The sequence below is a fragment of the Oncorhynchus kisutch genome, linkage group LG30, assembly GCF_002021735.2.
Source record: "Oncorhynchus kisutch isolate 150728-3 linkage group LG30, Okis_V2, whole genome shotgun sequence".
Taxonomy (NCBI): Eukaryota; Metazoa; Chordata; class Actinopteri; order Salmoniformes; family Salmonidae; genus Oncorhynchus; species Oncorhynchus kisutch.
In genome coordinates this window covers 5,091,986-5,106,618 of record NC_034203.2, presented here as the reverse complement: position 1 = coordinate 5,106,618, position 14,633 = coordinate 5,091,986, and the positions used below count along the sequence as shown (strand labels likewise).

Genomic DNA, 14,633 nt, shown 5'->3' with positions numbered 1-14,633 from the left:
TACTTAGTACTCCCTCAAGCAGTTGCGGTTAAAATATCAACTTCCGTAAGATCGCTGCATGGCAAAGGCAACACAAGTGTTGGAATAATCAAACGTATGTGAAGGACAAAGAACTTCATGTTAGATATCAAAATACAAGCCATTGTATGCAAACCATTGTATTGTGAAAGCAAAACGTATTAAAAAATATACACTGCTCAAAAAAATAAAGGGTACACTTAACTTCTTGCGTCGAGCAATCCCGTATCCGGGAGCGTAATCATAGCCTCAAGCTCATTACCATAACGCAACGTTAACTATTCATGAAAATCGCAAATGAAATGAAATAAATATATCGTCTCACAAGCTTAGCCTTTTGTTAACAACACTGTCATCTCAGATTTTCAAAATATGCTTTTCAACCATAGCTACACAAGCATTTGTGTAAGAGTATTGATAGCTAGCATAGCATTAAGCCTAGCATTCAGCAGGCAACATTTTCACAAACAAGAAAAGCATTAAAATAAAATGATTTACCTTTGAAGAACTTCGGATGTTTTCAATGAGGAGACTCTCAGTTAGATAGCAAACGTTCAGTTTTTCCAAAAAGATTGTTTGTGTAGGAGAAATCGCTCCGTTTTGTTAATCACGTTTGGCTAAGAAAACCCCCCGAAAATTCAGTCATTACAACGCCAAACTTTTTTCCAAATTAACTCCATACTATCGACAGAAACATGGCAAACGTTGTTTAGAATCAATCCTCAAGGTGTGTTTCACATATCTATTCGATGATAAATCATTCGTGGCAGTTGGGTTTCTCCTCTGAAGCAAATGGAAAAATACACGCAGCTGGAGATTACGCAATAATTGCAACGGAGGACACCAAGCGAGCACCTGGTAAATGTAGTCTCTTATGGTCAATCTTCCAATGATATGCCTACAAATACGTCACAATGCTGCAGACACCTTGGGGAAACGACAGAAAGTCTAGGCTCATTCCTTGCGCATTCACAGCCATATAAGGAGACATTGGAACACAGCGCCTTCAAAATCTGGGGCATTTCCTGTTTGAAATTTCATCTTGGTTTCACCTGTAGCATCAGTTCTGTGGCACTCACAGATAATATCTTCGCAGTTTTGGAAACGTCAGTGTTTTCTTTCCAAAGCTGTCAATTATATGCATAGTCGAGCATCTTTTCGTGACAAAATATCTTGTTTAAAACGGGAATGTTTTTTAATCCAAAAATTAAGAGTGCCCCCTATATCGAAGAAGTTAAACAGGTGGAAATTATAGGCAATTAGCAAGACACCCCCAATAAAGGAGTGGTTCTGCAGGTGGTTACCACAGACCACTTCTCAGTTCCTATGCTTCCTGGCTGATGTTTTGGTCACTTTTGAATGCTGGCGGTGCTTTCACTCTAGTGGTAGCATGAGACTGAGTCTACGACCCACACAAGTGGCTCAGGTAGTGCAGCTCATCCAGGATGGCATGTCAATGCGAGCTGTGGCAAGAAGGTTTGCTGTGTCTGTCAGCGTAGTGTCCAGAGCATGGAGGCGCTACCAGGAGACAGTACATCAGGAGACCGTAGGAGGCCGTAGGAGGGCAACAACCCAGCAGCAGGACCGCTACCTCCGCCTTTGTGCAAGGAGGAGCAGGAGGAGCACTGCCAGAGCCCTGCAAAATGACCTTCAGTAGGCCACAAATGTGCATGTGTCTGCTCAAACGGTCAGAAACAGACTCACAGAATCTATGAGGGTGGTATGAGGTGGGGGTTGTGCTTACAGCCCAACACCGTGCAGGACGTTTGGCATTTGCCAGAGAACACCAAGATTGGCAAATTCGCCACTGGCGCCCTGTGCTCTTCATAGATGAAAGCAGGTTCACACTGAGCACATGTGATAGATGTGACAGTCTGGAGACGCCGTGGAGAACGTTCTGCTGCCTGCAACATCCTCCAGCATGACCGGTTTGGCAGTGGATCAGTCATGGTATGGGGTGGCATTTCTTTGGGGGGCCGCACAGCCCTCCATGTGCTCGCCAGAGGTAGTCTGACTGCCATTAGGTACCGAGATAAGATCCTCAGATGCCTTGTGAGATCATATGCTGGTGCGGTTGGCCCTGGGTTCCTCCTAATGCAAGACAATGGTAGACCTCATGTGGCTGGAGTGTGTCAGCAGTTCCTGCAAGAGGAAGGCATTGATGCTATGGACTGGCCCGCCCGTTCCCCAGACCTGAATCCAATTGAGCACATCTGGGACATCATGTCTCGCTCCATACACCAACGCCACGCTGCACCACAGACTGTCGAGGAGTTGGCAGATGCTTTAGTCCAGGTCTGGGAGGAGATCCATCAGGAGACCATCCGCCACGTCATTAGGAGCATGCCCAGGCGTTGTAGGGATATCCTACAGGCACGTGGAGGCCACACACACTACTGAGCCATCATTTTTACTTGTTTTAAGGACATTACATCAAAGTTGGATCAGCCTGTAGTGTGGTTTCCACTTAATTGTGAGTGTGACTCCAAATCCAGACCTCCATGGGTTGTTAAATTTGATTTCCATTGATACATTTTGTGTGATTTTGTTGTCAGCACATTCAAGTATGTAAAGAAAAAAGTATTTAATAAGAATATTTCATTCATTCAGATCTAGGATGTGTTATTTTAGTGTTCCCTTTATTTTTGAGCAGTGTATGTTTATGTATATGTGCTTATGCTAGAAAACCAGACTACTCTTTCTTCTTCAGCTTTTTTCAGGATGGATTGAAAACCGCAGACAAGTTGAAGCAGTATATTGAGAAACTTGCAGCTGACCTGTATAACGTAGGTCATATTTACATTTAAAAATGATTAGACAAAAGGCTATGTTGGTCTCTCTGCTGTATGGCTTTATGTTTTCATTTAAAGTTCCAGTCAAATGTTTTGACACCTACTCATTCAAGGGCTTTTCTATATTTTAACTATTTTCTGTATTGTAGAAAAATAGCGAAGACATCAAAACTATGAAATAACACATGTGGAATCAATTTTTAAACAAATCCAAATATATTTTATATTCTTCAAAGTAGCCACCCTTTGCCTTTGACAGCTTTGCACATTCTTGGCATTCTCTCAACCAGCTTCATGATGAATGCTTTTCCAACAGTCTTGATGGAGTTCTCACATATGCTCAGCACTTGTTGGCTGCTTGTCTTTCACTCTGCGGTCCAAAAAATCCCAAACCAACTCAGCTGATTGTGGAGGCCAGGTCATCTGATGCATCACTCTCCTTATTGGTCAAATAGCCCTTACACAGCCTGCAGGTGTGTCTTGTGTCATTTTCCTGTTGAAAAACAAATGATAGTCACACTAAGCGCAAACCAGATGGGATGGCGTATCGCTGCAGAATGCTGTGGTAGCCATGTTGGTTAAGTGTGCTTTGAATTCTAAATAAATCACAGACAGTGTCACCAGCAAAATACCCCCACACCATCACACCTCCTCCATGCTTCACGATGTGAACCACACAAGCGGAGATCATCCGTTTACCTACTCTGTGTCTCAGAAAGACGAGGAGGTTGGAACCAAAAATCTCAAATTTGAACTCATCAGACCAAAGGACAGATTTCCGCCTGTAGGATGTCCATTACTTGTTTTTCTTGGCGCAAGCATGTCTCTTCTTCTTATTGGTGTACTTTAGTTATGGTTTCTTTGCAGCAATTTGACCATGAAGGCCTGATTCACACAGTCTCCTCTGAACAGTTGATGTTGAGATGTCTGTTACTTTAACTCTGTGAAGCATTTATTTGGGCTTCAATTTCTGAGGCTGGTAACTAATGAACTTATCCTCTGCAGCGAGGTAACTCTGGGTCTTCTTTTCCTGTGGCGGTCCTCATGAGAGCCAGTTTCATCATAGTGCTTCATGGTTTTTGCGTCTGCACAAAGTTCCTGAAATTTTCCAGACTGACCTTGAATTGCATCATGTCTTAAAGTAATGATGGACTGTCATTTATCTTTGCTTATTTGAGCTGTTCTTGTCATAATATGGACATGGACTTTTTCCAAATAGGGCTATCGTCTGTATACCACCCCTACCTTGTCACAACACAACTGATAAAACATGCGGTGATATTGCAGAGAGCCACATCAATTTACAGAAATACTCATAATAAACATTGATAAAGATACGACTATTATACATGGAACTTTAGATAAACTTCTCCTTAATGCAACCGCTGTGCCAGATTTTTTTTTACTTTACGGAGAAAGCAAACCATGCAATAATCTGAGTACAGCCTTTAAACAACAAAGCAGCCAAAAAGATACCCGCCATATTGGGTAGTCAACATTTCTCAGAAATAGCATTTTAAATATTCACTTACCTTTGATCAGAATTCACTCCCAGGAATCCCAGTTCCACCATAAATGTTTTGATTTGTTCAATAATATCCATCAGTTATATCCAAATATCTTCTTTTGTTAGGGGTAAACAAATCCAAAGCGCGTTCAGGTCGCACCGAACGTGGGACGAAAAGTTAAAAAGAGTCCGTTACAGCCCGTAGAAACATGCCAACCTAAGTATGGAATCAATCTTTAGGATGGTTTTAACATAAAGCTTCATTAACGTTCCAACCGGACAATTCCTTTGTCTGTACAAATTGAGTGGAACGTAGCTACCTTTCACATGAGCGCGCCAGACCGAGGCTGTGGCACTCTGCCAGACCACTCACTCAAAGAGCCCTTATGAGCCCCTCCTTTAGAGTAGAATCCTCAAAACAGGTTCTAAATACTGATGACATCTAGTGGAAGCGAAACATAACTAATATCACCCTGTACCTTCAATGGGGGCCGAGTTGGGAAAAACTACAAACCTCAGATTTCCCACTTCCTGGTTGGATTTCTCTCAGGTTTTCGCCTGCCAAATGAGTTCTGTTATACTCACAGACAATCAAACCGTTTTAAAAACTTCTGAGTTTTTTCTATCCAATGCTATTAATAATGTGCATATATTAGCGTCTGGGACAGAGTAGGAAGAAGTTCACTCTGGGCACGCGATTCATCCAAAAGTGAAAATGCTGCCCCCTAACCCAAAAAGGTTAATTGAAATGCATTCCAGGTGACTACCTCATTGGGTCAGCAGGGTAGCCTAGTGGTTAGAGCGTTGGACTTGTAACCGGAAGGTTGCAAGTTGAAACCCCCGAGTTGACAAGGTACAAATCTGTCGTTCTGCCTCTGAATAGGCAGTTAACCCACTGTTCCTAGGCCGTCATTGAAAATAAGAATTTGTTCTTAACTGACTTGCCTAGTTAAAGGTCAAATTTAAAAAATATTTTTAAAAGATGGTTGAGAGAATGCCGAGAGTGTGCAAAGCTGTCAAAGGCAAAGGGTGGCTACTTTGAAGAATAAAACATATATTTTGAGTTGTTTAACACTTTTTTGGTTACTACATGATTCCATGTGTCTTATTTCATTTCTACAATGTAATTTATTTTTTAAATAAAGGAAAACTCTTGAAATGAGTGTAGGTATGTCCAATCTTTTCACTGGTACTGTATATCTCTCCATTCATTGTACATGATTTGATTGTGACTGATGTGAATTTGTTGTGATGTCAATGGTTCTCACTCCACAGATAAAGCAGACCCAGGATGAGGAGAAGAAGCAGTTGACGGCTCTAAGAGACCTCATTAAATCATCTCTGCAGCTGGACCAAAAGGAGGTAGCTCTTTTTGTCTAACACACCATGGGAGTGCAGCAGGGCACCATACTTAGTTCAATGTTTATTTGGATTTTGGTATTGGCCCTGCCTATGCCATGTTGTTGACTTTTATAGTGTGGTTTTGTATCCTTGGGTAATGCTCTAACATTTCTCTAAAATACATCTGTTTTCTTAAACATAAATAATCTTCTATGACCATATCTACCTGCTAACATTCACAAGTTCTCAATGAAATGGAAATATATCAGTCAATCCTTTCATTATTTCTCATTTTACCTTTGACCATCCATTCCTTCTACCTCCATACTTCTCTTCCTCAGCTGACTCAAACGCATAAGAATCACAAACGAAACCCATTTCAACAGTCCATTGTTCTATACTTTTCTGCATAAGAAGTGCGATAACTGTAATGGAGAAAGTCTCATGCCTCATACCCACTGAGCCGTGTTTTGCCAGGGAAACACTGTCATGTCCACCAGGAGGTACTGTACATGCTGTATCCAGCAGTTACATAAAACATGAGATTAAGTCTCTCCCCTAATGCATCTCCCACTTGGAGCACACTGCAGTTCCACCAAAGTGTACATGATAATAGACCTCAGGTACACCACCATTATTCACCCCACATCAGTTACCAACTCAGTGGCCTTGTGGTTAGTGTCTGCCCTGAGATTGGAATGTTGAGGGTTTGATCTAAAAATTGGATCCGATTACTCTCTACTGCTTAGCATTAACACTTGAACCATTAAAGCAATCATTTGGACTGCTCATTAATTTAAAAAGTAAAAAAATGTATTACTCTGCCATTTAAAAAAAAAAATCCCCCCCTCTATCCTTGGCTTTTTCAAAATGAGTCTATATAATACACTCGTTGTTAGAATCTTAATACAACAAACAGACCGCACTCAACGAGCTGTATAAGTCCATAAGCAAACAAGAAAATCCTCATCCAGAAGCGACGCTCCTAGTGACCGGGGACTTTAATGCAGGCAAACTTAAATCGGGTTTATCCTAATTTCTACCAGCATGTCACATGTGCAACCAGAGAGAGAGAAAAGAAACTCTAGACCTTTACTCCACACAGAGACGTGTATAAAGCTCTCCTTAGCCATCCATTTGGCAAATCTGACCATAATTATATCCTCCTGATTTCTGTTTACAAGCAAAAATTTAAGCGGGTAGTACCAGTGACTCGCTCAATATGGAAGTGGTTCGATGACACGGTTTTGCTAGCACAGACTGGAATATGTTCCGGGATTCATCTGATAGCATTGAGGAGTATACCACCTCAGTCACCGGCTTCATCAATAAGTGCATCGACAACGTCGTCCCCACAGTGACCGTACGTACATATCCAAACCAGAAGCCACTAGTTACAGGCAACATTCGTACCTAGCTAGAGCTGCTGCTTTCAAGGAGCTGGATACTAATCCGGATGCTTATAAAAAATCCCGCTATACCCTCAGAAGAACCATCAACCAGGCATCAACTGGCTCTGACACTCGTAGTTTATGGCTGGGCTTGCAAACTATTACAGACTATAACTTGACGAGCTAAATGCCTGTTATGCTCGCTTCGAGGCAAGCGACACTGAAGCATGCATGAGAGCACCAGCTGTTCTGGGCCACTGTGTGATCCTCAAATAACTCAATCTCAATCGCACTCCACACTGCCCTTTCTCACTTGTACAAAAGGAACACCTATGTGAGAATGCTGTTCATTGACTACAGCTCAGCGTTCAACACCATAGTGCCCACAAAGCTCATCACTAAGCTAAGGACCCTGGGACTAAACACATCCCTCTGCACCTGGATCCTGGACTTTCTGACAGGCTTCCTTGCTTCTACCCCCAAGCCATGAGATTGCTGAACAATTAATCAAATGGCTACCTGGACTATTAGCATTGCCCCCGCACCCTTTTTTTTTACACTGCTGCTAACTCGCCGTTTAACCCCCTACATGTACATATTACCTCGATTTACCGGTACCCCCCTGTATATAGCCTCATTATTGTTGTTGTGTTACTTTTTTTTAGTAAATATTTGCTTAACTCTTCTTTTCTTATAACTGCATTGTTGGTTAAGGGCTTTTAAGTAAGCATTTCACGGTAAGGGAATTCATTCGGTTGTATTCGATGCATTGTGACAACTAAAATGTGATATGATTATCACCAATTTTACGTGGGCATGTCATTTAATCTTCTGCTGACAGTAGGGCCTGCTTTGCTCCATCTCCTGACAGTGGAATTAATCAGTCCAACGAATCCACGCAGTCTTATCAGTCTACTCTGGAAATGAATGACATCTCTGATGAATATTCTTCTGATTCTGTGGCCTAAATGTAAAAAAAGATAGAACGGTGCACACTGAGCAGATGCCTGCACCACCATCAAATGAAACGGTCAGACAGGAGGGAGGAAGGGACGGCACCGTTTGGATAGAACATGCCGGTGACAATGCTATGGGCTGATTATCAGCACAAAATGTCATCACTGAGAGAGCAGGCCCTACAATGCACTCACTAGCTTTCGTTGTCTGTGACATGGACATGCTCCAACAGATGCCATTGCGTGAACACGCACCATGTAAGCGTAAACTGACAATAATCTACTATTTTTAACCTCTGTCATATCGACACTTATATTCATTAAAACATCACTTGCTTTTGTGCTGAGTTTCACTATTTATCAAGCACACTTAGCGCTTATAATGATATGTAGGCTTCTGATCTTTCCATAATTTGACTGTGCATTTGCTGACCTTTATAAAAAAAAAGTACACTGTTACCACATTCCAACACATATGCTTTCTGTTTTCATAGGTGTACGAAAGGCACAAATAAAATGTTTTGAGCACATGAAATTGTGTTTTATGTTTTTGTTTTTACATATAGCTTACAGAAGGGGTCGCCAACAGGTAGATTGCAAGCTACCAGTAGCTCACAGCCCACCTATGAGTAGCTCACCAATTCATTCTGAAAGTACATGGATTTTTTCAATCGATCCATCGCAAACTCTCTTAAACATAGAACTGGCTGTTACCCAATCAAAGCCAGATTATCCCACCCCTGGTTAGCCACTATTGGCTTAAAAAGCCAAACGTAACACAATATCTGATCATTAATCTCCATCAATATTGTCTCTGTCTGTTTAGTGCGCGGGTTTGTTTATCACTTCGTATGTAGCCAGTTAGCGATGCTAATAAGAACAGTCTTGTGGGTAGGCAGAAAGACTTTCCCCAAAAACCTTCTCAATTAAATGTTAACGGAGAAGTTAACTCAAAAGCACTTCAGGGCCCTTTATAACACTTGCCTGGATGTTTGTCAGTACCCCAGACAGTTTTTAGGTCCATTGTTTGAGTATTTAGAGTATTCTGTATTTTATATGAAAATGTAAAAATGTCTGAAATGACTCAAAATAAATATAAAACTGTGCATTTATTGTTACTTAAACAATGATTGGTGTCCCGGCATTGAATTGCCAGATACATGTGTTTGATGTAACAAGTTTAAAAAACAAAGGCCTGCTTCGTACTTCCATAGAGTCTGTAATCAGGTAGATACTCTTCCTCCTGGTTCTAAGATGGATAATTACAGGATGCGGGACAAAGAAGCATCTTACGATTGGTCTTCAAGAAAGGAAATCAAAACGGAAGGAAGGAAGTAAACAATGAGATGGTATCTAGTTAGGCTAGCGGTTAGTAATCTCTGAAGTAAAGTGAGGCTAGGCAAATAACAATAGTAGTCGAGTAACTGAGTGACGTTGGCCATAATTAAGTGCAATAATGTTCCGGTCAGATAAAAATACACAAATACACAGATAATCAAGGACTACAAAAAGAAAACCGGTCACCGACGGCATGCTTCCAGAAACACTAAACACCTTCTTTGCCCGCTTTGAGGATAATACAGTGACACAGTCGCGGCCTGCTAAAAAGGACTGCACCCCCCCCCCCTCTCCTTCTCCGTGGCTGACGTGAGTGAAACATTTAAACGCGTTAACCCTCGCAAGGCTGCTGGCCCAAATGGCATCCCTATCAACGACCTCAGAGCATGCACAGACGAGCTGGCTGGTGTGCTTACGGACTTTTCAATTCCTCCCTATCCCAGTCTGCTGTCCCCACATGCTTCAAGATGGTCACCATTGTTCCTGTACCCAAGAAGGCAAAGATAACTGAACTAAATTACTAACACCCAGTAACACTCACTTCTGAAGTGTTTTGAGACTAGTCAAGGATCTTATCACCTCCACCTTACCGGCCACCCTAGACCCACTTCAGTTTGCATACCACCCCCACAGATCCACAGAAGATGCAATCACCATCACACGGCACACTGCCCTATCCCATCTGGACAAGAGGCATACCTATGTAAGAATGCTGTTCATTGACTACAGCTCAGCATTCAACACCATAGTACCCTCCAAACTCATCATCAAGCTAAAGGCCCTCAACCCCGCCCTGTGCAATTGGGTTCTGACGGGCCACCCCTAGGTGGTTAAGGTAGGATACATCTCCACTTCATTGACCCTCAACACTGGGGCACCACAAGGGTGCATGATCAGCCCCCTCCTGTACTCCCTGTTCACCCACAACTGCGTGGCCATGCACGCCTCCAACTAAATCTTTAAGTTTGCAGCCATGCACCGCCCTCAACCGCAAGACTCTCCAGAGGGTGGTGTGGTCTGCACAATGCATCACCGGGGGAAAACTACCTTCCCTCCATGACACCTACAGCACCCGATGTCACAGGAAGGCCAAAAACATCATCAAGGCTAACAACCACCCGAGCCACTGCCTGTTCACACAACTACCATCCAGAAGGTGAGGTCAGTTCAGGTGCATCAAAGCTGGGACCTAGAGACTGAAAAACATCTATCTCAAGGCCATCAGACTGCTAAACAGCAATCACTAACTCAGAGAGGCTGCTGCCTACATTGAGACCCAATCATTGGCCACTTTAATAAATGGATCACTAGTCATTTTAAACAATGCCACTTTAAATAATGATACTTTAATGTTTACAGATCTTATATTACTCATATCATATGTATATACTGTATTTTATACCATCTATTGCACCTTGCCTATGCCGCTCGGCCATCGCTCATTTTTATATCTACAGTTGAATTCTGAAGTTTACATACACCTTAGCCAACTACATTTAAACTCAGTTTTTCACCATTCCTAACATTTAATAACAGTAAAAATCCCTGTCTTAGGTCAGTTAGGATCACCACTTTATTTTAAGAATGTGAAATGTCAGAATAATAGTCGAGTGATTTATTTCAGCTTTAATTTCTTTCATCGCATTCCCAGTGGGTCAGAAGTTTGCATACACTCAATTAGTATTTGGTAGCATTGCCTTTAAATTGTTTAACTTGGGTCAAACATTTCGGGTAGCCTTCCACAAGCTTAGCACAATAAGTTGGGAGAATTTTGGCCCATTACTCCTGACAGAGCTGGGGTAACTGAGTCAGGTTTGTAGGCCTCCTTGCTCACACACACTTTTTCAGTTCTGCCTACACATTTTCCATAGGATTGAGGTCAAGGCTTTGTGATGGCCACTCCAATACCTTGCCTTTGTTCTCCTGAAGCCATTTTGCCACAACTTTGTAAGTAGGCTTGGGGTCATTGTCCATTTGGAAGACCCAAGCTTTAACTTCTTTTTTTTTTTTTTCTCATGAAGCCATCTATTTTGTGAAGTGCACCAGTCCCTCCTGACTGATGTCTTGAGATGTTGCTTCAATATATCCACATAATTTTTTATTTCTCATGAAGCCATCTACTTTGTGAAGTGCACCAGTCCCTCCTGCAGCAAAGCAGACCCACAACATGATGCTGCCACCACCGTGTTTCATGGTGGTGGCAGTTTTTCCTCCAAACATAACGATGGTCATTATGGCCAAACAGTTCTATTTTTGTTTCATTAGACCAGAGGACAATTCTCCAAAAAGTACGATCTTTGTCCCCATGTGCAATTGCAAACAGTAATCTGGCTTTGTTAAAACCTGTCTAGGACACACGTTCCGCTAACGGAACCCCCCCAACATTCCGCTGAAAAGGTGGCGCGGGAAATTCAAAAATATTTTTTTGAAATATTTAACTATCACACATTAACAAGTCTAATACAGCTAATGAAAGATAAACATTTTGTTAATCTACCCATCATGTCCGATTATTTTATTTTTTTTACAGTGAAAACACAACATATATTTGTTAGATCACCACCAAATCCAAAAAGACACAACCATTTTTCCCAGCCAAAGATGGTCACAAAAGTAGAATTAGAGATCAAATTAATCACTAACCTTTGATAATCTTCATCAGATGACACTCATATGACATCATGTTACACAATACATTTATGTTTTCTTCGATAATATGCATATTTATATCCACAAATATCGGTTTACATTGATGCCATGTTCAGAAATGCCTCCAAAATATCAGGAGTAATTACAGAGAGCTACGTCAGTAATACAGGAATACTTATCACAAACTTTGACGAAAGATACATGTTTTACATATAATTACAGATACTGGTTCTTAATGCAACCGCTGTGTCAGATTTTTTTTTTTAAACGTTCCGAAAAAAGAATAATCTGAGAGAGCGCTCAGAAGTAAATATATTTCTCCGCCATGTTGGAGTCAACAGAAATACGAAATTACATCATAAATATTCCCTTACCTTTGGTGATCTTTCATCAGAATGCAGTGCAAGGAGTCCTAGTTCCACAATAAATCGTTGTTTTGTTCCATAATGTCCATTACTAGTGTCCAATTAGCTGCATTTGCTACCACGTTTAGCTCACATGCCCAATATCTGGAGCTGGTCCAGGCGAACTCGGACGAAAACGTCAAAAATACACATTCCAGGTCGAATAAACTGGTCAAAGTAAGTAGAGAATCAATCCATGTTATTTTCATATATATGCAATAACGTTCCACCCGGAGCATTCGTTTTTGTCTACAGAGTAATGGAACGCAGGCGATATCAACAGAAAATTGTGCAACCAGGAAATGGCATTCTGTCAGGCCAGTGACTCATTCCCCTCCCATTCAGTCAAATATCACACTAGAGGCTTCATTCCACGTTCTACTGAATGCTGACATCTAGTGGAAGGCGTAGGAAGTGTGAACAGATCCATATCTTATTAGGGTGTGAATAGGCGATGACTTCAAATTCGACCAGCCTCAGAATTTCCACTTCCTGTTTGGAAGATTGCCTGCCCTATGAGTTCTGTTATACTCAGACATAATTCAAACAGTTTTAGAAACTTCAGTGTTTTCTATCCAATAGTAATAATACTATGCATATGTTAGCATCTAGGACAGAGTAGGATGCAGTTCACTATGGGCACGCAGTTCATCCAAAGTGAAAATGCTGTCCCCTATCCCTAACAGGTTCAAAGGCAGTTTTGGAGCAGTGGCTTCTTCCTTGCTGAGCGGTCTTTCAGGTTATGTTGATATACAGTGGGGCAAAAAAGTATTTAGTCAGCCACCAATTGTGCAAGTTCTCCCACTTAAAAAGATGAGAGAGGCCTGTAATTTTCATCATAGGTACACTTCAACTATGACAGACAAAACGAGAAAAAAAATCCAGAAAATCACATTGTAGGATTTTTAATGAATTTATTTGCAAATGATGGTGGAAAATAAGTATTTGGTCAATAACAAAAGTTTATCTGAATACTTTGTCATTGCCAACAAAGGGTATATAACAGAGGTCAAACGTTTTCTGTAAGTCTTCACAAGGTTTTCACACACTGTTGCTGGTATTTTGGCCCATTCCTCCATGCAGATCTCCTCTAGAGCAGTGATGTTTTGGGGCTGTTGCTGGGCAACATGGACTTTCAACTCTCTCCAAAGATTTTCTATGGGGTTGAGATCTGGAGACTGGCTAGGCCACTCCAGGACCTTGAAATGCTTCTTATGAAGCCACTCCTTCATTGCCCGGGCGGTGTGTTTGGGATCATTGTCATGCTGAAACACCCAGCCACGTTTCATCCTCAATGCCCTTGCTGATGGAAGGACGTTTTCACTCAAAATCTCATGATACATGGCCCCAATCATTCTTTCCTTGACACGGATCAGTCGTCTTGGTCCCTTTGTAGAAAAACACCCCCATGCTTCACAGTAGGTATGGTGTTCTTTGGATGCAACTCAGCATTCTTTGTCCTCCAAACACGACGAGTTGAGTTTTTACCAAAAAGTTATATTTTGGTTTCATCTGACCATATGACATTCTCCCAATCTTCTTCTGGATCATCCAAATGCTCTCTAGCAAACTTCAGACGGGCCTGGACATGTACTGGCTTAGGCAGGGGGACACATCTGGCACTGCAGGATTTGAGTCCCTGGCGGCATAGTGTGTTACTGATGGTAGGCTTTGTTACTTTGGTCCCAGCTCTCTGCAGGTCATTCACTAGGTCCCCCCGTGTGGTTCTGGGATTTTTGCTCACCGTTCTTGTGATCATTTTGAGCCCACGGGGTGAGATCTTGCGTGGAGCCCCAGATCGAGGGAGATTATCAGTGGTCTTGTATGTCTTCCATTTCCTAATAATTGCTCCCACAGTTGATTTCTTCAAACCAAGCTGCTTACCTATTGCAGATTCAGTCTTCCCAGCCTGGTGCAGGTCTACAATTTTGTTTCTGGGGTTCCTTTGACAGCTCTTTGGTCTTGGCCATAGTGGAGTTTGGAGTGTGACTGTTTGAGGTTGCAGACAGGTGTCTTTTTATACTGATAACAAGTTCAAACAGGTGCCATTAATACAGGTAATGAGTGGAGGACAGAGGAGCCTCTTAAAGAAGAAGTTACAGATCTGTGAGAGCCAGAAATCTTGCTTGTTTGTAGGTGACCAAATACTTATTTTCCATCATAATTTGCAAATAAATTAATTAAAAATCCTACAATGTGATTTTCTGGATTTTTTTTCTCATTTTTCTGTCATAGTT

The 14,633-nt window shown here is 41.7% G+C and overlaps 1 protein-coding gene across 4 annotated transcripts in view; it reads left to right on the top strand.

Annotated features, from left to right (window-relative positions):
- Positions 1–14,633, top strand: part of LOC109875090 (arf-GAP with SH3 domain, ANK repeat and PH domain-containing protein 1) — a 185,652-nt gene that overhangs the window by 103,979 nt on the left and 67,040 nt on the right. For 2 of the 4 annotated variants that reach the window (XM_031810254.1, XM_020467254.2), the window contains exons 8-9: positions 2,729–2,804; positions 5,593–5,679. In XM_031810254.1, the coding sequence (XP_031666114.1) occupies positions 2,729–2,804; positions 5,593–5,679 (163 nt within the window). The remainder of the gene's footprint in view (positions 1–2,728; positions 2,805–5,592; positions 5,680–14,633) is intronic. The other 2 variants (XM_031810256.1, XM_031810255.1) reach the window with 1 other exon arrangement.